General features: G+C 45.3%; 2 protein-coding genes across 4 annotated transcripts in view; both read left to right on the top strand.

Annotated features, from left to right (window-relative positions):
- Positions 1-20054, top strand: part of LOC130298752 (uncharacterized) — a 72809-nt gene extending 52755 nt beyond the window's left edge. Inside the window, exons 5-7 of the mRNA XM_056551367.1 lie at positions 7777-8701; positions 10468-11418; positions 17993-20054. Of these exons, the coding sequence (XP_056407342.1) occupies positions 7777-8701; positions 10468-11418; positions 17993-18963 (2847 nt within the window). The 3' untranslated portion in view covers positions 18964-20054. The remainder of the gene's footprint in view (positions 1-7776; positions 8702-10467; positions 11419-17992) is intronic.
- LOC130297325 (gastrula zinc finger protein XlCGF66.1-like) lies at positions 4614-6142 on the top strand. 3 transcript variants are annotated; one of them, XM_056549682.1, is made up of 5 exons: positions 4614-4722; positions 4902-5044; positions 5244-5423; positions 5632-5903; positions 6056-6142. In XM_056549682.1, the coding sequence occupies exons 2-5, from the start codon at positions 4967-4969 to the stop codon at positions 6066-6068; spliced, it is 543 nt and encodes a 180-aa protein (XP_056405657.1). In that variant the 5' UTR covers positions 4614-4722; positions 4902-4966; the 3' UTR covers positions 6069-6142. The 3 variants fall into 3 exon arrangements, with proteins under 3 accessions (XP_056405657.1, XP_056405676.1, XP_056405665.1); XM_056549701.1 differs by having other exon boundaries at positions 5842-5903; positions 6056-6110; XM_056549690.1 differs by lacking the exon at positions 6056-6142 and having other exon boundaries at positions 4621-4722; positions 5632-5758; positions 5842-6049.
- Positions 20055-24310: the final 4256 nt, after the last annotated feature.

Raw genomic sequence — 24310 nt, 5'->3', positions numbered from 1 at the left:
ATATGAGAGGAATGGTTATATGAGGAGGAATGGTTATATGAGGGGAATGGTTATATGAGAGGAATGGTTATATGAGGAGGAATGGTTATATGAGGGGAATGGTTATATGAGAGGAATGGTTATATGAGGAGGAATGGTTATATGAGAGGAATGGTTATATGAGGGGAATGGTTATATGAGGGGAATGGTTATATGAGAGGGAATGGTTATATGAGGGGGGAATGGTTATATGAGGGGAATGGTTATATGAGGGGAATGGTTATATGAGGAGGAATGGTTATATGAGGGGAATGGTTATATGAGGGGAATGGTTAAATGAGGAGGAATGGTTATATGAGGAGGAATGGTTATATGAGGGGAATGGTTATATGAGGGGAATGGTTATATGAGGGGAATGGTTTATATGAGGAGGAATGGTTATATGAGAGGGAATGGTTATATGAGGGGAATGGTTATATGAGGGGAATGGTTATATGAGGGGAATGGTTATATGAGGGGAATGGTTATATGAGAGGAATGGTTATATGAGAGGAATGGTTATATGAGAGGAATGGTTATATGAGAGGAATGGTTATATGAGAGGAATGGTTATATGAGAGGAATGGTTATATGAGGAGGAATGGTTATATGAGAGGAATGGTTATATGAGGAGGAATGGTTATATGAGGAGGAATGGTTATATGAGGAGGAATGGTTATATGAGGGGAATGGTTATATGAGGGGAATGGTTATATGAGGGGAATGGTTATATGAGGGGAATGGTTATATGAGGGGAATGGTTATATGAGGGGAATGGTTATATGAGGAGGAATGGTTATATGAGAGGAATGGTTATATGAGGGGAATGGTTATATGAGGAGGAATGGTTATATGAGAGGAATGGTTATATGAGGGGAATGGTTATATGAGAGGAATGGTTATATGAGGGGAATGGTTATATGAGGAGGAATGGTTATATGAGGGGAATGGTTATATGAGGGGAATGGTTATATGAGGAGGAATGGTTATATGAGGAGGAATGGTTATATGAGGGGAATGGTTATATGAGAGGAATGGTTATATGAGGAGGAATGGTTATATGAGGGGAATGGTTATATGAGGAGGAATGGTTATATGAGAGGAATGGTTATATGAGGGGAATGGTTATATGAGAGGAATGGTTATATGAGAGGAATGGTTATATGAGGGGAATGGTTATATGAGGGGAAATGGTTATATGAGGAGGAATGGTTATATGAGGGGAATGGTTATATGAGAGGAATGGTTATATGAGGAGGAATGGTTATATGAGGGGAATGGTTATATGAGGAGGAATGGTTATATGAGAGGAATGGTTATATGAGAGGAATGGTTATATGAGGAGGAATGGTTATATGAGAGGAATGGTTATATGAGGGGAATGGTTATATGAGAGGAATGGTTATATGAGAGGAATGGTTATATGAGGGAATGGTTATATGAGGAGGAATGGTTATATGAGGGGAATGGTTATATGAGGGGGAATGGTTATATGAGAGGGGAATGGTTATATGAGGGGGAATGGTTATATGAGGGGGAATGGTTATATGAGAGGAATGGTTATATGAGGGGAATGGTTATATGAGGAGGAATGGTTATATGAGGGGAATGGTTATATGAGGAGGAATGGTTATATGAGGGGAATGGTTATATGAGAGGAATGGTTATATGAGGAGGAATGGTTTATGAGGGGAATGGTTATATGAGGAGGAATGGTTATATGAGAGGGAATGGTTATAGGAGGAATGGTTATATGAGGGGAATGGTTATATGAGAGGAATGGTTATATGAGGAGGAATGGTTATATGAGAGGAATGGTTATATGAGGGGAATGGTTATATGAGGAGGAATGGTTATATGAGGGGAATGGTTATATGAGGGGAATGGTTATATGAGGAGGAATGGTTATATGAGGAGGAATGGTTATATGAGGGGAATGGTTATATGAGAGGAATGGTTATATGAGGGAATGGTTATATGAGGAGGAATGGTTATATGAGGAGGAATGGTTATATGAGGAGGAATGGTTATATGAGAGGAATGGTTATATGAGGAGGAATGGTTATATGAGGAGGAATGGTTATATGAGGGGAATGGTTATATGAGAGGAATGGTTATATGAGGGGAATGGTTATATGAGGAGGAATGGTTATATGAGGAGGAATGGTTATATGAGGGGAATGGTTATATGAGGGGAATGGTTATATGAGGGGAATGGTTATATGAGGGGGAATGGTTATATGAGGGGAATGGTTATATGAGGGGAATGGTTATATGAGGAGGAATGGTTATATGAGGAGGAATGGTTATATGAGGGGAATGGTTATATGAGGGGAATGGTTATATGAGAGGAATGGTTATATGAGAGGAATGGTTATATGAGGGGAATGGTTATATGAGGGGGAATGGTTATATGAGGAGGAATGGTTATATGAGGAGGAATGGTTATATGAGGGGGAATGGTTATATGAGGAGGAATGGTTATATAAGAGGAATGGTTATATGAGAGGAATGGTTATATGAGGAGGAATGGTTATATGAGGAGGAATGGTTATATGAGGAGGAATGGTTATATGAGGGGGAATGGTTATATGAGGGGAATGGTTATATGAGAGGAATTTATATTCCCGGATCCCACAAGAATTGAGTTTTAATGCCTTAAGGGAATTCTTAACGGCTGCCAGGAAGTCTTCCTCCTTCTTTGACTTCGTAACAGAAGCCATAGTCTTTGTCCTAGAGAACAATTATTTTCAGTTCGACAGGGTCTGGTACAAGCAACGTACGGGTACGACCATGGGGACCCCAGTCTTCTGTACCCTGGCTAACATCTTTTTGGCAACACTAGAAGCTGAACGCATTTAATCATCATCCAACAAGCACCCAAGAGCAATAAAACTTTACCGCAGATACGTGGACAACATCTTTGTGCTTTGGGACAGTAGTGAAGAATGCTTTTGATCTTTTGTTGCAGACTTAAATAATAAAAACAAAATGAACATGCACTTTACTTCCTCCTTTCACCATAAAGAAATAACATTTCTGGATCTTGTGGTCTCTCTAGAGAATAATCAAGCAGTAACCAGGTGTTACAGGAAATCCTCGTCCCCTATGCTATACTTGCATCATGACAGTTTCCATCCCGAACATACTAAGGCAACTCTACCATATAGCCAACTATTGCCTTAAAAAGATAAACAGTGATCCCTCGATTTTCCAAGAACAGGCAAACCAGTTTATAGAACACTTATATGAGAGGCGCTACCCCAGAAAAGTGACAGAAAGAGCCATGGAGCGCAATAAAGAAAGTGAATAAAGAAAAAAGGCACACTTGCCCTGCTAAATCGAAACGTTTCATTTTTTCCTTTAAATTCAGTAACATGTCCGGTTTATTGAAAAAGACTGTCCTTAAACAATGGTACCTACTGGGAGAGGATCCTGATCTCCACAATGTAGCGAAGAATAAACATATATTCGCCTACAGAAAGAATAAAGCCATTAAGGATTATTTAGTAAGAAGCACATTCTCCTCCAGCACCCCGAAATCCGACTGGTTTACCTCTTCTTTCCCCTCCGGATACTTTAAATGTGGCAACTGCTCCTATTACTCTTACTGCCTCAATGGAATAAATTATCGCATTGGAGGCGTCAATGTACATGTGAAAGACCTGATAACATGCAGAACAGACTTCATAGTCTACGACATCCTATGCCTGTGCAAATTATTTTAAGTGGACTCCACTATCCGTGCTATGTTCACAAGGTTCAGAGAACATTTACAGCACTCAAGATTGGGCACTGGAGTACCAAAACTATCCGAGCATGTCCGCAGTGTCCACTCTGGAGATTCTACCTGCCTCAAATTTCAAGGGATCTAGCGTGTCCTGCGCCCATACCCTGGAAAGACAAAGGAAAATACCCTGCGACAAAAAAATAGCCATCTGGATCTCGAAATTAAGAGCCACAGAGGGTCTTGGCTTAAATGAGAAAAATGATCTGAATTTCTGCATTTGAACCTTTGGCTGTTTTTTTGTCATTTTTTTGTCTTTTTTATTCATTTTTCAGTTTTTCTGTCTTCCTTCCCTCAGGACTGTAACTTTCAGGATTTCCCGTTTTCTTTCATACCCCATAATTTTTTGTTATAACCTCTCTTCCATTTTGTGATACACGTGCCGTTTATGCTGTTATCTGCTTGATCTTACCTATGATGCTGTCCTATTCACTAAAAAAAATTCTCTACTATCCCTAACTATGGCTCATTTTATGCCGTTCATTTCCTATTTCCTCCTTGCGCATTGTGGCTGACACCTTACTACATCAAAATTATTTGTAAATTCAGCTGTCTACTCTGGGTACTTGAATGATGTTATACCCACAGCTCCGGTGATTCAGCCACATGTCTTGATGTGTGTATCTGCACTTTTTTTTTACGTTGCACGCATACATGCTGTCCACAACTTTATCTGAGAATTTACACACATCACTATGACAGGTTCCGGCACATCTTATGTGAGTCACCCACACTGCATATATAAGCCGGTTTCTGACTCACCCTGAGTAGCGTGATCAAGCAGTTCTTCTGCGAAACGACTCGTCCCACGGAGCTGATGCCCACTCCCCTCCCTTCCCTCTTTCCTGCTTGTACACAACCTTTGAACTCACGATGAATAAACCATGATTTAAAACAAAAACCTGCTGTGATTTGTGGTGAGTGCAATGTCCGATGTGGAGGCTCCATAGATGATATCTCGGCCTCTCATCACTTCTTATGGGTTTTTCTCATTGATCACAAGATCCAGAACTTTCTGTGTATTTGTCTCTTTCTTTCTCCGTCTGTTGTTGTTTCTATTAGCAGCCGCCTCATCGTCTCCTCTTCTTCCCTTCAGGTTCCTCCTATCCAGGATGCTGATATCTTCTATATAAGAGAATTTTCCTGGATGACCCATCAACTATGGAGAGAGACAGGAACAAGATGGCCGACAGGATCATAAACCTCACCCTACAGATACTCTTCCGGCTTACTGGAGAGGTGAGGGATTCTGGGAGTGATGTCACATGACCTCATTCTTATCTATGTAATAACAGATGGATATGACTGAAGAGGTGAGGGATTCTGGGAGTGATGTCACATGACCTCCTTATCTATGTAATAACAGATGGATATGACTGGAGAGGTGAGGGATTCTGGGAATGTATGTAGTGATATTAATGTGTCTCTCCATACACAGGATTACACAGTAGTGAAAAAGTCTTCTAGTGGGCACTGTCGAGCCCCTGTGTGTGAAGGATGGGGAAGAACCCTGAGCCCAATCCCGGGGCCCCCACCTCACTCCCTGATACATGAGGAAATGGATGAACGGAAGGTCCTAGAACTCATCAACAAGATGATGGAGCTGCTGACTGGAGAGGTGACCCTGCTGGGAATGCTGGGACATTATACAGTAATGGAGGGGTCTGGTGATGACTGGAGAGGTGACACTGCTGGGAATGCTGGGACATTATACAGTAATGGAGGGGTCTGGTGATGACTGGAGAGGTGACACTGCTGGGAATTCTGGGACATTATACAATAACACCACTGGAGGGGTCGGGGTGATGACTATCATTATGTGTCAGGTTCCTATAAGGTGTCAGGACGTGGCGGTCTATTTCTCCATGGAGGAGTGGGAGTATGTAGAAGGACACAAGGATCAGTACAAGGATCAGGTGATGATGGAGGATCAGCAGCCCCTCACATCAGCAGGTAATAGACATGACTATATACACACGTCCTCTCATTATTTGTATGTAAAGAATGAATTCAGTCTCTGTATGTGTTCCCTACAGTCAGATCCAGTAAGAGAACAGCACCAGAGAGGTTTCCCCATCCTCTTCTTCCACAGGATCAGGTAGATTGAGATGAAGAAGGGCTGTAAAGCTCTTGTGGTCAGTCCACTCAGTCTCCATGACTCCTTATCTCCTGCTCATCTATAACATCCCACGTGTTTTCTCCTACTGTCTGATGACTTTTACAATATTCCCTCTACGTTTTATAATTCAGGGAGAAGATCTAAACAATATTAATGCTCCAGAGTCAGATGTGAGCGGTGATGAGCAGTATAAGAAGAACATTCATACAGGGAAAGATCTAATCTACAATAATGATACAGACATAAAGGAAGAAGAAGAGGAGACAGATGTAAGCGGTGATGAGCAGTATAAGGAGCACATTCCTACAGGGAAAAAACTGATCTATATTAATGCTACAGACATAAAGGAAGAAGAGACAGATGTAAGCGGTGATGAGCAGAATAAAGAGGACCTTCCTACAGGGAAAAAACTGATCTATATTAATGCTACAGACTTAAAGGAAGAAGAAGAAGAGACAGATGTGAGCGGTGATGAGCAGTATAAGGAGGACATTCCTACAGGTAAATGCAGGGAAGAGTCACAGATTCTAATCAGTCACCGTCTGCTATTTTTGTGTGTAGAATTCTTTAACCCCTTAAGGACGAGCGCCGTAAATGTACGCTGCTAAGAGGTACATTTACGGCGGCGCATTCCTTGATCACCGCGTCTCCGGACACGGTGATCAGGCCGGGATGGCTGCTGTTATCTGACAGCAGCCAACCCCGCATATCGCCCAGGGGGGGGGCCTGTGACCCCCCCCCCTTGTTGCCGATCGCCATGATTCCCCGATCAGCGAATCTGGTGCTAGTTACGTTCCCTGTGGTTAAACGTCCGAGACCGGCCAACCAATCACGGGTCCTGCGGGGTGGGTGTCCGGCGGCAGCAGGGGTCACTAACTGGCGGGTCCGAAAGGAGTGGCGGGGTCCGGAGCAGTGGCGGTGGCGTGGTCCAGAGTGGCAGCGGAGTCCTGAGCGGCTGCGGCAGGATCCGGCAGCAGCAGGTGAGGCCTGCGTGCCTCCTGCTGTTGCTTAGCAACAACTCCCAGCATGCCCAGCCAAAGGGTATTATGGGAATTGTAGTTATGCAACAGCTGGAGGCACAACTACAACTCCCATCATGCCCTTTGGCTGTCTGTGCATGCTGGACATTATAGATATGCAACAGCTGGAGGCAGCTGTTGCATAACTTTAACTCTTCATGCACAGACTACCAAGGAGCATGCTGGGAGCTGTAGTTGTTGCTCCAGCTGTTGCATAACTACAATTCCCAGCATGCGCTTTGGCTGTTCATGCTGGGAGTTGTATTATACAACAGCAGGAGGTCAGTGGTGTGTACCTCCAGCTGTTGTATAATACAACTCTCATCATGCAGAGGTAAAGGGCATGCTGGGAGTAGTTATGCAACAGCTGGAGGCACATTTTTTCTATGAAAAGGTGTGCCTCCATCTGTTGCATAACTATAACTTCCAGCATGCAGACTGCCAAAGGTCATGCTAAGAGTGGTAGATGTGCCTCCAGCTGTTTGCATAACTACAACTCCCAGCATGCCCTTCGGCGGTCATGCTGAGAGTTTTAGTTTTGCAACAGCTGAAGGCATATTGGTTGCGAAACTTTGGGTTAGGGTTTGTTACCTAACTCATTGTTTTGCAACCAGTATGCCTCCAGCTGTTGCATGCACTGACAGACTGTGCATGCTGGGAGTTGTAGTTTTCCAACAGCTGGGGGTACACTGGTGCGGAAACACTGCGGTAGTCTGTTACTTAACAGTGTTTCAAAACCGGGGCGTGGCCTGGCCGTTGAGATGAGCGGTCGCACACTGTAGGTGCTCCCGCTTAGAGCCTGCATTTTACCTATCCTGTACTGAATCCTGGAGCCTCTGACCCCGCTGACCCGACTCAGGACCAGAACAATGGCACCTAAACTGGATCCTACGAAACAGAAGGATAGATCTGCGGTGGAGAAGCTGCAAGACTATGCCCGCGCAGTGAAGCAAGATGGCGCTGGGCGGGCTGGGCCGCAAGGTCAAGCGGAGGAGCGAGAGGCCTTGCTACCCGATGACGACTCTGCCGGCCCTGAGCTGACCCTTCGGGAGGTGAGCGACACCCTCTTGATGGCTATTCAGACATGCCGGACCTCCCTTACGGGCAAGATGGAGGAGGTCAGGGTGGATGTTGGCCTTCTCCGTCAAGATTTGCAGAGTCTCCGGGAACGGGTGGGGGAGACGGAGACTCGCATTTCCACTCTAGAGGACACGGTACAGCCCTTACCTTCCTCCTTACGAGCGGTGCAGGAGCAGCTGGAGTCGGTCCGCCAGAAGAATGACGACCTCGAGAACCGGCTGCGCCGGAACAACATACGGGTGATTGGTCTCCCAGAACGCGCAGAGGGCCAGAATCCCGGTGCCTTTGTGGAGTCATGGATTCGGGAGCTCGTGCCAGATGCTCCCTTCTCTGCTGCTTATGCTGTAGAGAGGGCGCACCGAGTGCCGGCGAAGCCACCTGTACCGGGGGCCCCTCCTCGCCCGCTGCTAGCAAGATTCCTCAATTGCAATGACCGGGACCTGATACTTCGTTTTGCCCGACGGCTGCCGGAGATCACGGTCCAGAATGCCAAGGTGTCCATCTTCCCGGACTTCTCCTCCGATCTCCAGCGCAAGAGGGCCTCCTTCACTTCTGTTAAGGCGCGGTTGCGTGAACGGGGGGTGCCGTATTCCATGGCCTACCCTGCCCGACTCCGGGTGGTGGATGGAGACCGGGCGATTTTCTTTGCCACCCCGCAGGACGCAGATGAATGGCTGAGTAGGCGGAGGTGAACCTGCTTCCCCTGGCGGGACCTAGCTGCCTGACCGGACTGATGTGGGTGACTGCCGTGGAGTCCCAGCCTGTGTCCCTTTTCTACATCTCCTGTCTACCCTGGTTCCCTGCAGTGTTTGAGGTACTGTGTATTCCCCTGCCATCCCACCTACTTGGCACCTCTTTTCCACCCTCTCCCCCCCAGTCCGGACTGCCCTGTGTTTTTCCCCCCACCGATCACTGTTCCCCTGGGACGTTTTAAGTTTGCCCACGTGGGACTGGGCCGGACTTCTGTGGGGAGCATACCCCTCTGTCTTTCCTCCGGTCAGGCTGGACCCCCGTACCCGGACTGCTCTCCCCATTGTTTTTGTGTTTTTTTTTTTTGTTTTTTTCTCTCACCCTCATTGGCGCCCCCCCCCCCCCGGACTTTCAGTGTTTGTTCTCCTGGGACTACAGTTGGACTTTCACATGGACATTGTATGGCCCCGATGGAACTGTCAAGACTTTCCTCCAGTTCCCCCCACAAATTGGATCCCCCTGCCTGGACATTCCAAATGCTGAATTCCCCCCCCCCCTCCCTGTGCCCCTACTTGACCTCTGAAGCGAGGTTACTTCCATGTGACCTTTATGGGTTGAATAGGGTGTGGGGTTATGATGACTGCTCTCCTGCTGGGTGGGTGGCGGGAGACTAGTGTCAATGGTGGTCACTTTGCACTGTTTATTATGCTTTATACACCTCCAATTCTCGCTCTATCTCCTGATGTATTCTCGTCTGTTCCCTCTTTCCTGCCTTGGTCTCTTCCCCCTCCTGGGTGTCATACCTTAAGCCTCCTCTTTTTTCCCTTTGCCTCTTTGTTTCATTGGTGGTCATTTTCTCCCCCTCCCCCCCCCCCTCTCTTTTTTATTTGTTTTCCTGTTTTTCCCTCCTATTTCTCTCTGGTCCTCCGGTGTTGCCTCCTTCTCCTGTGTACTGCTGTCCTCCTTGGCCCCTTCTGCAGTTTATATAATCCAGAGGCTCTCATCTATCCCATGTTTGAGCAGGCTCTCCCCACTAGCTGGAGCTGTTGCTCTATCACTGCTTTTCCTGCAGTGGTTATGTTTGCTTTTCTTGTTTTCTTCTGTCTGTTCCCCATGTTTAGGGGAGGTTTCTCTTGTCAGAATGTGCATTCTCAATGGAGCTTATCTTGTACCACTTCTACCTCTCACCACCTTGGTGCCCTTTCTATTTTCATGGACCCGTGTGTGTTTGTATCAATCTCTTGGTGTGGATGGCTGATGTTTGTGTTGTCTTTATGTGTCTCTTGCTGTGTTCTTAGTGTACACTCTCTTTTACCATGGCGGACCTTAGAGTAATGTCGTGGAATATACGGGGGGCCCGGGCCCCTCGTAAACGTACAATGGTTTTTGCACATATTAGGAAGTTCCGCCCTCATGTTATAGCATTACAAGAGACACATCTCACCCCGGACAGGGCCCACCAGTTTACCAAACCTTGGGTACAATGGTCTCACCACTCCTTCCATACATCTTTTTCTAGGGGCGTTTCACTTTTGATTGCTAGGTCAGTGAGATGGGATCCTGTAGCTGTGCGTAGAGACTCACAAGGTCATTATATTTTTGTCTATGCCTACATTAACAACGTGCCTTATGTGCTGCTATTTATTTATAATCCCCCGTCGGCCTCCATGGAGGTATTTCATAGTGCTGTCACTTTTGCTGCTGGCTACCCTTCCGCGCGTGTGCTGTGTATGGGAGATTTTAATATGGTGCCTGACTTGGTCATGGATCGCCACAGTACCAGAGGGGTTCCTTTGGGTACTGGGACCACTCCTCTTTGTTGGTAGATGAAATTGGCTGGGTGGACATCTTTCGGGATCGCCATCCTCATACTAGACAATTCTCCTGCCACACTCTGGGTCGCAATGCGTTGTCCAGGATCGACCTCGCTTATGGTAATCCGCTTCTCATGTCTCAGGTCTCGGCGGTTTCGTATGAACCGCGTGCTGTATCTGACCATTCTCCATTATTGCTGGACATTCGCGTGGCCGATTCTGGTACACCGCATAGATGGAGAGTACACCCTTTCTGGCTGGATCAGATTTGCCCAAATGACCGTATCCCGGACCAGCTTCAGGTGTTCCTTCGAGCCAATGTTCCAGGAGGTTCTCCTGTGCTGGTGTGGGAGACTCTAAAGGCATACCTGCGGGGCTGCCTGCGATCTACGATCTCTTTTATTAAGAAATCTGCATCTCGGCGGGAGGAGGAACTGGCCAGTTCCTGCACCGCTCTGGAGGCCAGATATGTGGCGGACCCTTCAGAGTCTAATAAGGTGGCTTGGCTGCGGGAGGGAAGACAATATATGTTACATCTTCACGAAAAGGCCAATAGGAAATTATTTTTCACCAAGCAATTCTATTTCGAACATGGTAATCAATCCAGTAAACTGTTAGCTCACAAAGTATGGCAATCTACTTCAGCTGCTCAGGTTCTTAAAATTAAAGCCCCAGATGGGTCTGTGCTGCTGGGGGTGGAGGAGATGGCACAAAGTTTTTCTGCTTTTTATACTAACCTCTATTCTTCGCAGGTTCAATATGATGATGCGGAGCTGGCTTCTTACCTGGACGGCATAGATTTCCCTGTTTTATCTGATAGTGATAGAGACATGTTGGATGCCCCTCTTACGCTCTTGGAAGTGCAGGAAGCAGTAGCTGATATGACTAGGGGTAAGTCTCCGGGCCCGGATGGCCTCCCCTTGGAGGTTTGGAGATTCTCCTTCCTCCCCTGTTGGCCATGTTTGAAAAGGCATTTATAGACAATATCCTACCTGACTCTATGTACGAGGCGACCATAGTTGTCCTCTTGAAACCTGATAAAGATCCTTTAGAATGTGGCTCCTATCGGCCGATTTCTTTATTAAATCTGGATTATAAAATTCTCACAAAAGTTTTAGCTAAGCGGTTGAATCAGGAAGTACTGTCCATTATACACTCAGATCAGACCGGATTCATGCCGGGCAAGTCCACATCGGACAATATCCGTAGGGTTCAAACTGCCCTCCAGGTGGGAGTGGCTCTGGGTGGTGACTGGGCCTTGGCATCTTTAGATGCTGCCAAGGCTTTTGACTCGGTGGAGTGAGGGTACCTGCAGGCAGTGCTCTCTAGGTTCGGTTTTGGTCCTGCTTTCCGGAAGTGGGTCTCCCTCCTCTACCTGTGTCCGCGGGCCCAGGTCCTGGTTAATGGTACTTGCTCACGCCCATTTCCCTTGGGCAGGGGTACGCATCAGGGGTGCCCTCTGTCCCCGCTCCTGTTTGCGGTGGCGGTGGAGCCCCTTGCACTGCGTATCCGTCAGGACTCTGGTTTCCGTGGTATGCCGGTGGGAGATAGGGAAGAACGCATTGGTCTGTACGCGGATGGTACAGTGCTCTTTCTCAGACCCGTTGACGACACTGCCGTATGCTATGGCCTTGCTGGATAGGTTCGGATTCTATTCTGGGCTGTTTATTAACTGGTCTAAATCCGTTATTATGCCCCTCTTGCGTAAAACTTGGCCCCCCATTATGTGTGGCCTTCCAGTGGTCACGGAGTTTAAGTACCTGGGGATCTTTATCCATAGGGACCCAGCTGGTGACCTATCGTCTAACATCCTCTCACTGATCCCATATGTCAAATCCAAATTTAGAGTTTGGGCTACGCTGCCGCTATCTGTTACTGGGCGTGTTAATCTTATTAAACTCATTATCCTTCCTAAATGCCTGTATATGTTGGAACACGCTTCTGGGCCTGTCCCTAAATATTTCTTTGACTCCCTTCACTCTCTTCTGTCCCCATTTATTTGGGGCCTGAATTGACGCAAAATTCTACTTTCTACTTTGCAACGCCCTAAATTAGCGGCAGGTATGTCATTACCCGACTTCTACCTCTACTATTTGGCGGGCCAGCTACGATATCTCAGGCAATGGGTGGGAGAGGATGTTGGAACGGGTCCGGAGCGATCCTTAACTAGCTTTGTCCCGTTCTTGACCCCGAGACTTCTACTGGAGAGTCCCACCCTTGGCGGGCGGGCTTACCTACCCCTTCATAAACTGGCGATCAAGGTGTGGCGTGCTGCTAAGGTGCTTTATGGTTATACTGGTGTGCCATTGGATCTCCCGATGTGGGACAACCCCTTCCTCCCACACATTACTGTCTCTCTGGACCCACCCTTTTGGAGGGGACTCGGGATTCTTACTTTAGACCATGTGTACCGTGACAATGTACTGTGTTCCTTTGATCAGTTACAATCCACCTATGCTTTGCCCAGGCACTGTTTTTTTAGGTATTTACAGTTGCGCCATGCGCTTAATGCTCAGTTCCCTGTAGGTAGCGCCCCTATCTCAGCCTTCCCTCTAATAGGTGTGCTGCGATCTCAGGGTCCTAGGGGGCTGGTGTCCATCCTGTATACACACCTCATTCAGGCCAAGGTTTCCGGTTCCCAGCTGCAGAGATCGTCTACAGAGATCTGGGAGGAAATATTTTCTTCGCATATGCTGGTGTCCCCAGCGGCTAATAATAAATTGATTCAATTGAATATCATTCATTACAGCTATGTTACCCCTCTCAGACTGTTTAGAATGGGTCGTTCCGACTCTGATGCCTGTCATCGCTGTGGTGATGCCGGAGCAGACTTTTGGCATCTTATTTGGGCTTGCCCCAATATTGAGGCATTTTGGGGGGAGGTTATTCGATTTCTCAACACGCTTGCCCAGCCTCCCTTATCTGCTGACCCCTTAATCTGTCTTTTTGGTGTTTTAGATGAGGAGGTGTGGACTCATCATGTCCGCGTCTTCTTGAGGGAAACATTATTCATGGCTAGGAAGGCTATTGCACTTAAGTGGATGGACCCCAGCCCTCCTACTTTATCTCAATGGAGGGCTTTGGTGAATGCAGTGATACCCTTCTCCCATTTGGTATATAAGCATAGGAAATGTCCTGGTAAATTTCTTTCAGTGTGGGGTGAGTGGTGCTCCTCTCCGTCCACGCAATGCTCATACTCTATGTCTCCTCGTGGGCCTCCATCTCTGGTTCCTGGAGACCGTGTGTGATTGCATGGTGCGCTTGTCGTCTTCTCTCTTTTATGTGACATGTTAGCTGGTCCTCTCTGTTCTCTTTTCTTGCACGGGTCTGCTTTCTTTCATTTCTCTCCCTTCCCACCCTCTCCCTTCTCTCTCTCCATCTCTTACCTTTTCTCTTAACTATGATGGTACACAACTTTACCCAGGGTATGCTCCGTGGGGGTGCTCCAATTACTAGTATCTGGAGTATCCCGGGTTCTCCTAGTTTGAGGTTGCCTGTTTAGTGTTCTTTATTTTGCATTCTAAGATAAGTAATCCTGTCGTTTACATTCTGTCAGACTGTACTTTGCTCAGGCGCCCTTGAATTAATGTAACGTGTACTACCATGTTGTCACTTTATTGGGCCTGCGAGCCGATTGTTCCTTACTTTTCAATAAAACGTGTTTAAACAGTGATTCAAAACCAGTGTGCCTCCAGCTGTTGTATAACTACACCTCCCAGCATCCACGTTCTGTCAGTGCTTGCTGGGAGTTGCAGTTTAGCAACAGCTCCAAGTTTCCGCAGCAGCTCAAACTCCCAGCGGGAAATTCGCTGTGAACGCCTGTGAATGTACCCTAAAAACACTACACTAACACAAAGTAAAAAAGTAAAACACTACATATACACACACCGTTACAGTGCACCCCCCCATAAAAATGAAAAACGCCTCGTACGTTACAAAAATTTACACCAAAACAGTTGCCCCATCCTTTTAGTTTTCACAAGAGGTGAAAGCAAAGAAAGACCCCCAAAATTTGTCATGCAATTTCTCCTCAGTATGGAAATACCCCATTTGTGGACGTAAAGTGCTCTGCGGGCGCACAAGAGGGCTCAGGAGTGAGCGTGCACCATGTACATTTGAGCACATCTAAATTGGTGATTTACACAGGGGTGGCTGATAGTTACAGCGGTGGAAACTTCACCCTCATGGAACGTAACAGGGGGTATAGTGAGCCTAAAATGCTGGTGTCACCCCAAAGTTTTCATTTTCACAAGGGGTAGTAGGAGTAAAAGCCAACCCAAAATTTGTAACCCCATTTCTTCGGAGTATGGAAATACCCCATATGTGGACGTAAAGTGCTCTGCAGGCGCACTACAGGACTCAGAAGAGAAGGAGCGCCATTGGACTTCTGGAGAGAGAATTTGGCTGGAATTGAAGGCCATGTATGTTTATAAAGCCCCCATGGTGAAAGAACAGTGGATTCCCCCAAACACACATGGGACCCCATTTTGGAAACTACACCTCTCACGGAATGTAATAAGGGGAGCAGTGAGCATTTACACCCCACAGGTGTCTGACAGATTTTTTTGAACAGTGGTCCGTGAAAATGAAAAATTAAATTTTTCATTTGCATAGCCCACTGTTCCAAAGATCACAGAATTACCACAAGGGACTACTGAGCGATCCACATACCTCTGTCATCTGAGAGAGACCTGCTTTCTAGGGACGAGCGCAGGCTCTCAGTGTCAACGCGGGTAATTTACAACAAGACCACTCCTTGCGCATGCTCAAGATGACCACGGTCGGGATATGGCTACACATTGGCAGCCATGATGTTACACCCGTACACCTCATTGGCCTGCACACCAGCAAGCACAGAAATATGTGCATTATCTGCCGGCTGCCCCCCCTGAAGGGTGCAAGTGTATGCACCTAAACAAGGCAGAGACGTTCTTCCCTATCTGCTTCGGGCCCCTTGAAAGAGTGCAATGACCTGAGCCTTTCTACCGGCACCACGTTATTCCCGGCGGGCTAGAGAGCACAGAAGCTGTGCCAACATGCCACAGGCTGGCAGAAAAAGCCAGTTATCTCACCTGATCGGCCAGGATGCACAGATATGCTCATAATCCCAGCCATCACGTTGCGCGCAACAGAAAAAGGAGAGGTACGTTACCTGCAGTTCTGTAGGGAAGCCTTACACCATCGTTTACCGCCACAGCTTGCATGATGAACAACTAGGGAAGCCCCCAGTATTCAGCTGTTTTCTGAGGGACCAAGGTAACCCCCCATATACAACCATATAACAATTCATTCCAGGGACCTCAGAAACCAGAGGTATACTTCCTTCTGTGTAACTTCCTTCTTCTTAGAAGAAAAGACAATATACGTGTTTTCTGGTTCTTGGGTGATTTATGCCTGATGGGCAGGTGGGGTTAATTTGATTAATTAACTTGCATTCTGTATATTTACTGCTAGATCAGTACTTCTATTCCGGGTCAAGGAGAGTTCTTTAACCCATCAGTGTGCTGCTGTAGGGTGGCCAGGAAATATATGGATGTAGATTATAGTTGGGATATGGACATGAAATAAACTTATTGGATAGAAGGACTGCTGCATATGTCCCACCATCCCCGAAGAGTCCCCATTTGTCCTACTTGTTACAGAAACATCCCAGCTCAGCACTGTAAATTATTTCACCCTGACTGTGCCCCGCTCCAACCCAGGATACTTATTACATATTTTAGTAACTAGCAGGGGTGCACAGGGGAAGACGGGGAGGGCACAGCAGGGGCCCTGGGAGCTAAGAGCAGGGCAGCATTATTCCGGGCAGTGTTTCCTTCTAAGCTCCTCCCCCTGTAACCTACACCGGCTCTGCTTTTCTCCTGTTCTGTGCAGCAGTCGGGTCAGTGAGGGGAGGGCACACATCACTGAGATGAGATACAGTGGTCCCTCAACATACAATGGTAATCCGTTTCAAATGAAGCATCGTTTGTTGAAACCATCGTATGTTGAGGGATCCATGCAGTGTAAAGTATAGGAAGTTGTACTCACCTGTCCGCTCCGGACCGTCACCGCTGCCCTGGATGTCGCCCTCCATCGCTGTCGCCGCGTCCCGGTGATGTCCCCGCCGCTTCGGAACATCTCTGCTGGCCGGGAACGTCGCTCTCATGTCACCGTCATCACGTCACTACGCACGCCGCTCCTATTGCATGACGGGACGGCGTGCGTGGCGACGTGATGACGACGATGGAGAGCGCCGGCGATGGAGGGGATCCCGAAGAGGACGCTCCGGAGCCCCGTGGACAGGTAGGAGACCATCACTGGAGCACACAGGGCACCGTAAACGGCTATCCGGCGGCAGCTGAAGCAGTCAGCGCTGCCGGATAGCCGTTTATGCGATGGCCCCGACATACAAAAGCATCGTATGGTGATGCTGCTTTCAACATGCAATGGCCTCTGAGAGGACATCGTATGTTGAAATTATCGTATGTCAGGGCCATCTTAGGTCGGGGGGTCACTCTTCTGAGTTGTATTCCTCTCTTGCTTTTTATGACCTATGGCAGTTCTCTTAACAGTGTGGCTGACCATTCCTACCCCAACAGCTGCCCTGTCTGGGGCAGTGATTTGCGATGTCTCTATGCGTTTGCTGGCCATTTTCATTGCCGCCCAAGCCCTTTACTAGGGTCCGTGGGTGACATGACTCTGCTCCTGATAGAGGCATCCTATAGCAGGCTGTAGCAGGTCCAATGGATCAATGCAATATGTGCACGCACTGCATTCATCTGTATGAATGATTGCTTATACAAGTCCCCCCCCCCCCCCCCCCCCCAAAAAAAAAAATTTTTACAAAAATAAACATATTTGGTAACACAACATGCATAATTATGCGAGCTATTAATAAATGATGGATGTTACATAGAGACTGGTATAAATGTAAAACCGATACAAAACAGAACAGTGTTTTTTTGGTCACATCATAGGCCAGAAATGTTTTTATAAAATGTGAACAAATAGGAATAAATACTACAGATTAGTTCTAACACAGCTCCATAAACCAAAAAAGTAACAGATCAGAATGTGGCTATTTAAAGCAATTTGGTTTTTATGTTTGTTATTTTTAAAAGTACTAAAACTTGGCAAAAACTATACAAATTGTGTATTCTTGTGAGCGCACCGGCCTTATCAATGAAGATAACTTGTCAATTCACTGCCCAGTAAATGGCATAAAATGAAAACCACACCCAAGTTTTCAAAAAAAAAATTCCATTTTACCTTTTATGAATTCATGTATATTTTATGGTGATATGAATGGTACTGTTACAAAGTTCAATTGGTCCCTCAAAAAAAAAAAAAAAATATGCCTCTATAGATGAAAAAATTAGTAAAGTTATGGGTCTTATAAAGCGAGAAGAAAAAAAATGAAAATGCTGGTGGTTAAAGGGTTAACGTTATTACTCTAAAATAAAATCTGTTTCATTTTTGGCAGATGACTGTACCAGGAGATCAGAGGAGAATCTTATATCTTCAGATTATAAAGCAGATGATGATATCACACAAGATACATATGAAGAACATTCCATTATCCCAGATACACCCTCAGCCCTTCACAGCCAAGATCTCTCATCTCATCCTTTAAAAACAGTCCTATCATCTGATTCATCACAGCAAAATATGAGGAAGACATTATCATGTGCTGAATGTGGGAAATGTTTTACCCAGAAATCAAGTCTTTTTGAACATCAAAAAATTCACAGAGGAGAGAAGCCATTTTCATGTCCAGAATGTGGAAAATGTTTTACTCAGAAATCAAGTCTTGTTGAACATCAAAAAATTCACACAGGAGAGAAGCCATTTTCATGTCCAGAATGTGGAAAATGTTTTACTCACAAATCATATCTTGTTAAACATCAAAGAATTCACACAGGGGAGAAGCCATTTTCATGTGCTGAATGCGGGAAATATTTTACTCAGAAATCAAGTCTTGTTGAACATCAAAAAATTCACACAGGAGAGAAGCCATTTTCATGTGCAGAATGTGGAAGATGTTTTACACACAAATCATATCTTGTTAAACATCAAAGAAGTCACTCTGAAGTGAAGCCATTTTCATGTTCAGAATGTGGTAAATGTTTTACTGCCAAATCAAATCTTAGTAAACATCAAAGAATTCACACAGGGGAGAAGTTAGTTTCATGTTCAGAATGTGGAAAATGTTTTACTCAGAAATCAGATCTTGTTAAACATCAAAGAACTCACACAGGGGAGAAGCCATTTTCATGTTCAGAATGTGGGAAATGTTTTACTGAGAAATCAACACTTATTAGACATCTAAGAACTCACACAGGAGAGAAGCCATTTCCGTGTTTGATATGTGGGAAATGTTTTAGTGGGAAATCACATCTTATCAAACATCTAAGAATTCACAAAGGAGAGAAGACAGTTGAGAGCAATAAATGATGCAGATAAGACATCTATATATTAACCATGTACATAGGATATCTGACATTCATACATATATCATATACTGCATCTCCAAACTTGTTCCCAATTGTTAATAAAAGTTTTCTTTTAGAACGTAGTCACCGATCCAGCTATGTCATCACTATAGTTTACATGGTAGGAAAAGAGTGTGATATATGGTTGTGATATTCACTGCTCCTCATGGAGAAGACCCAACAGGCATAATCCATGGGGAGCTGCTACTGGAGACCCAAACACCTCAGAGAGAAGGGACTTATTCCAGTGAGGAAGAATTCCAGGACATGACCAGATTAGAGACACAAAATCACTTCTATCTTCTGGCTTCTAGGACATTATTCTGATGGAAGAACTTTACACATTATAAACAGTCCTATAGGTGTTGGGGAACATTTATAGACAATTGTTGGCCCCGGCTGTCATGGCGTACCATAGAAGATGAATGAATATCGCTCCATAGTGTATAATATCCAAGACAGAATAAATACAATATCTGTTACCACAGTACACAACAATGGTGAGATTGTGCATGGATGTAACAAAATAAAATTAAGCAAATTTGGGGGTGGTTTTCATTTTATGCCTTTTACTGGGCAGTGAAATTGACATGTTATCTTTATTCATCAGGCTGTTGCAAACACAAGAATACCCTACACCCCTCAATACAAGTCTATGGGAAAGGGCACGGTGGCCGCCACACCCCCTTCCATGGACTTGCAATAAGGGGGCGTGGACGTGACATCACGACCCCCACAGCCCTAACTGACTGTTCTAAACGTACGCCGGGTGCTGCAGAGAGATCGCGAGGGCCCATGCAGTATGAGATCGCGGGGAGATACTACGCAGAATTAGCTGCCTTTTTTATATTCGAACAATGTTTATTCTAAGCAAAATGTAAAACTTTTTAATCTATTTATTCTGGACAAAAATTATTTTAGTCTTCAAGCGAAAAGTTTGTCTTTTTGTTCAATGTCACTACCTAATGATTTCCAGTTATTTTTTAGCTCGAAACAGATACATTCGAAAATAAAAGGGGTACTCTGGTGGAAAACAAACAAACTGGCTCCAGAAAGTTGAACAGATTTGTAAATTATTCTATATAAAAATCTTAATCCTTTCAGTACTTATCAGCTGCTGTATGCTGCACAGGAAGTTGTTCTTTCCAGTATGACCACAGTGTTCTCTGCTGACACCTCTGTCCATGTCAGGAATTACTGTCCAGAATAGAAGCAAATCCCCATATCAAACCTATACTGCTCTGGACAACTCCTGACACGGACAGAAGTGGCAGCAGAGAGCACTGAGGTCAGACTGGAAAGAACTACACAACTTCCTCTGGAGCATACAGCAGCTGGATAAGTACTGGAATAATTAAGATGTTTATATAGAAGTAATTTGCAAATCTGTATACATTTTTGCCACCAGTTGATTTGAAAACTTTTTTTTTTCCCACCCCTTTAACTTTAAGTCGCTATTTTTCACTGCTGGAGAGACCTCATCATTTTCATGTTGCATCTACAGCAGTTGAAGTTCATGAATTAAAATATTAAGATTTTATCTACTATAAAACATGATGGTGAAACTATCTTCCTTGTTCTATCCTAACCATCGTACGGGGCTCACTTGGATATGTTCTATTCCTTTTTTTTCTGAGGAGTTTTGTCAATGTTAAAGGACATCTGTAGTAAAAATGTTTAACAATGCACTGTGCCCGGGCTACAAACTTTAACCGGTTGCCGTCTAAGGACGAGCCGGCTCGTCCTGAGATGGCAACCGTTGTATGGCGAGGGCTCCCGACTCAAGCCCGTGTTCTACTGGCCAGCCCTCAGCTGATTCCTGTAGCTGGGGGGCGGCGTTAATAGCCGACATGCGGCGATTGCCGCGGCCAGCTATCAACTGCCCCACTGCAGTGCGATCGCGGGGGGACTATGAACTGCAGAGGAAGCCGGAGGGCTTACCTCATGTCCTGTGGCTGCTGCGGCTCTGACAATGATAAAGCCTGGCAGGCCCAGGTTTTCTCAATCGAGCGCAGGTTCTATGAAACCACATTGATCTGTATGAGGATTCTAATGATTCCTCCTAAAAGTTTCCTAAGGGGACTAAAAGTGTGAAAAAACAAAAGTTGGATAAAAAGTAAGAAAAAAAAAACATTAACCCCTTCCTTATTAAGTTTAAATCACCCCCCTCTTCCCAAATTCCATATAAAAAATATGTAACCATAATAAAAATAAACATGTGGTATTGTCACGTGCGTAAATGTCCGAACTATAAAAATATATATTTAATTAAACTGCATGGTTAATAGCGTATGCGCCCAAAAATTCCAAAGTCCAAAATAGCGTATTTTTGGTCACCTTTTATATCATGAAAAAATTAATAAAAAGCGATAAAAAAAAGTCTGATCAATACAAATATGGTACCGCTAAAAACTTCAGATCACAGTGCAAAAATGAGCCCTCATACCGCCCTGTACGCAGAAAAATAAAAAGTTATTGGGGTCGGAAGATGACAATTTTAAACGTAAAAATTTTCATGCATGTAGTTATGATTTTTTCCAGAAGTAAGAGAAAATCAAACCGATATAAGTAGGGTATCATTTTAATCATATGGACCTACAGAATAAAGATAACGTGTCATTTTTACCGTGCAGAAATGGAAGCCCCCAAAAATTGCAAAATTGTGTTTTTTCTTCAATTTTGGCACACAGTGATTTTTTTCTTTGGGTTTTGTCATAGATTTTTGGATTAAATGACTGATGTCATTACCAAGTAGAATTGGTGGCGCAAAAAATAAGCCATCATATGGATGTTTAGGTGCAAAATTGAAAGGGTTATGATTTTTAAATGGTAAGGAGGAAAAAACGAAAATGGAAAAATGCTCGGTAAACTTACTTTCCAACGTTCCCATGTTGCTCCAATATCGACGTCCCTTTCTTCCAGTGCTAGTCTTCCTGCTTTCGGGGGACAGTGAGTCATACTGCACTCAACGTATATCGCCGGCTGCAGCGATGTCTCGGCCGGTGATAGGCGAAGCACACTGTCATGTAATGAACCCAGGCAACGGAGAAGGTGTGGCCCAGACTCGATACAGTGTGCTCAGTTGCCGAAGCGGGACGTCGCTGCACCCGGCAATACACTGAGCGCAGTATGACTCTCAGTTCCCAGGAAACGAGAAGAAGACCAGCACCGGAGGAACTGGACGCCGATATTGGAGCAACATGGGAACGTCGGAAGGTGAGTTAAAGTTTGTTTAGTTACTTTTTGTAGCCCGGGCACAGGGGATTTGAAAACATTTGCACTACAGATGTCCTTTAAATCTAACGATAACTTAAAGGGGTACTCCGGCCCTAAGACATCTTTTCCCCTATCCAATGGATAGGGCATAAGATGTCTGACTGCAGGGGTCCCGCCGCTGGGGACCCCCGCAATCTTGCATTCGGCACCCACCTCTTTGAGCTGCACGCCGCGCTGCCAGCTCACAAACTGCCGGGTACCGACCACAGGGCCGGAGTATTGTGACGTCACGACTCCGCCCCCGTGTGACCACCCACGGTCCTCGCTATGCAAGTCTATGGGAGATGCGGCGTGCAGCTCAAAAAGGTGGGTGCCGAATGCAAGATTGCGGGGTACCCAGCGGCAGGACCCCTGCGGTCAGACAACTTATGCCCTACCCTTTGGATAGGGGATAAGATGTCTTAGGGCCAGAGTACCCCTTTAAGATGACTTTACAGAAAAACGATTCATCCGCTTCGATGGCTGTTGTAGACAGGGACATGAATATCGCTGAAGCTTCAAGAAACTTATCAGATGGTGATTATTATAAAGTTCTTACTAGTCATCCATCTTCTGAATATATATATATCAGTTTATATAATGTTTTAAATAAGGGTGTCTTGCCGCACTAAACCCAATATATTGAATTATAGGGCAGGTGAATAGCTGTAAAAGTGTTACTGACATATTTACGTTAGGTATCTCCAGAGTTATGCCCATTAATAGGTTTTTAGCCATTGTGCTCCAGTGCAGGTGGGGGGAATGAGCATTCCACTGCCTAGCTATAGTCTAGCGTAGCAAGGAGCACACCCTCCCCTCAGGCTCTCACTTTATGGAAAGAGGGCGGGCTGAGGGCGGAATATTGATTGATGAGGCAGGGAAGCTGGGTGAGTTGGCTCCCTGCCTTTACATGCTTGGGCCAAATGGCATTGGACCTACTAATGGGTATAAATGTGGAGATACCTCTTTTTACAGCTATTTGCCTGCACTATAACTGAGTATATTGGGTGAAATAGCTGTCGGTTTCTATTTATAGCTCTCACTTTTCACTACCTATTTTTTTTATTATTTGCCTAAATTATATAAATGTACTTAAAATCACCCCCAGGCTGTGATCAGTTCTATCACTTTTAATTTGTCGCACTTTATTAATTTATTTTTCCAACCTAATGTACAATATCGAAGGGATTCCACAGTTGATTATAGAAATTTGCAATATAGATTTTTCTGCCCATTTGTAGTTTCTCAGTTTGGATGTGTGTTCCCTATATTCGAATATTTATACTGAACTAGGAACCTAAACTATAGGGGAATATTTCTATAGAGATTCTTCTCTTGGTGCCAATCAATCCACGTTTCTTCCAGATTCTATTAGTTTTTTTTGGAACAGAACATTTTTCTTTCAATAATATTTACAGGCAGACCAAGGGCAGTGCTATGGGGACTTAATTCGCCCCCCAGCTGTGCAAATTTGTTCATGGGGCCTTTTGAGTCCCCATTTATAGAACAGTCCTTGTGATTGAGTTCACACATTGCATTTTTTTAGACGATTTATTTATCATCTGGTTGGGGACCCCAATAAAAGCTAAAGAATTTGTGAAAACCTTGTATTGAAATTATTGGGTGCTCATTTTTAAATAAAAATTTTCCACCACAGTTACAGAATTTTTGGAACAATTTTTTTTTTTAAACAGCTGCCTGACATATTGCTACTCGTACATTAGTATTATTATTAATTATCGCTGGAAGTTAGCGCTCTTCTCTCATGTCCCCACTGCCGGCAGGCTGTGATTCGCATCGCGGGACGCGGCCGCATGCGAGTCCCAGCCCGTCACTCACCTCCCTGGTCTTCTGTGTTCTCAGTCTCGGCGTGTGCCCCGCCTCCTTGGACACGCCCGTCGGAGCTCTCTGATATAAAGGGCCAGTACGCCCTAATTAGTGTCATCACCTGCACCCTGTCTATAAGTATCTGCACCTTCCCCTGCCTTGTGCCGGATCTTTGTTGCCCTAGTGCATGAGAGAAAGCTACTGCCTGCCCGGACCTACAGCTATCC

This window comes from Hyla sarda, chromosome 1 (assembly GCF_029499605.1).
Source record: "Hyla sarda isolate aHylSar1 chromosome 1, aHylSar1.hap1, whole genome shotgun sequence".
NCBI lineage: Eukaryota > Metazoa > Chordata > Amphibia > Anura > Hylidae > Hyla > Hyla sarda.
The sequence above is the reverse complement of the archived record's forward strand: the minus strand, read 5'-3'. Positions and strand labels throughout refer to the sequence as shown.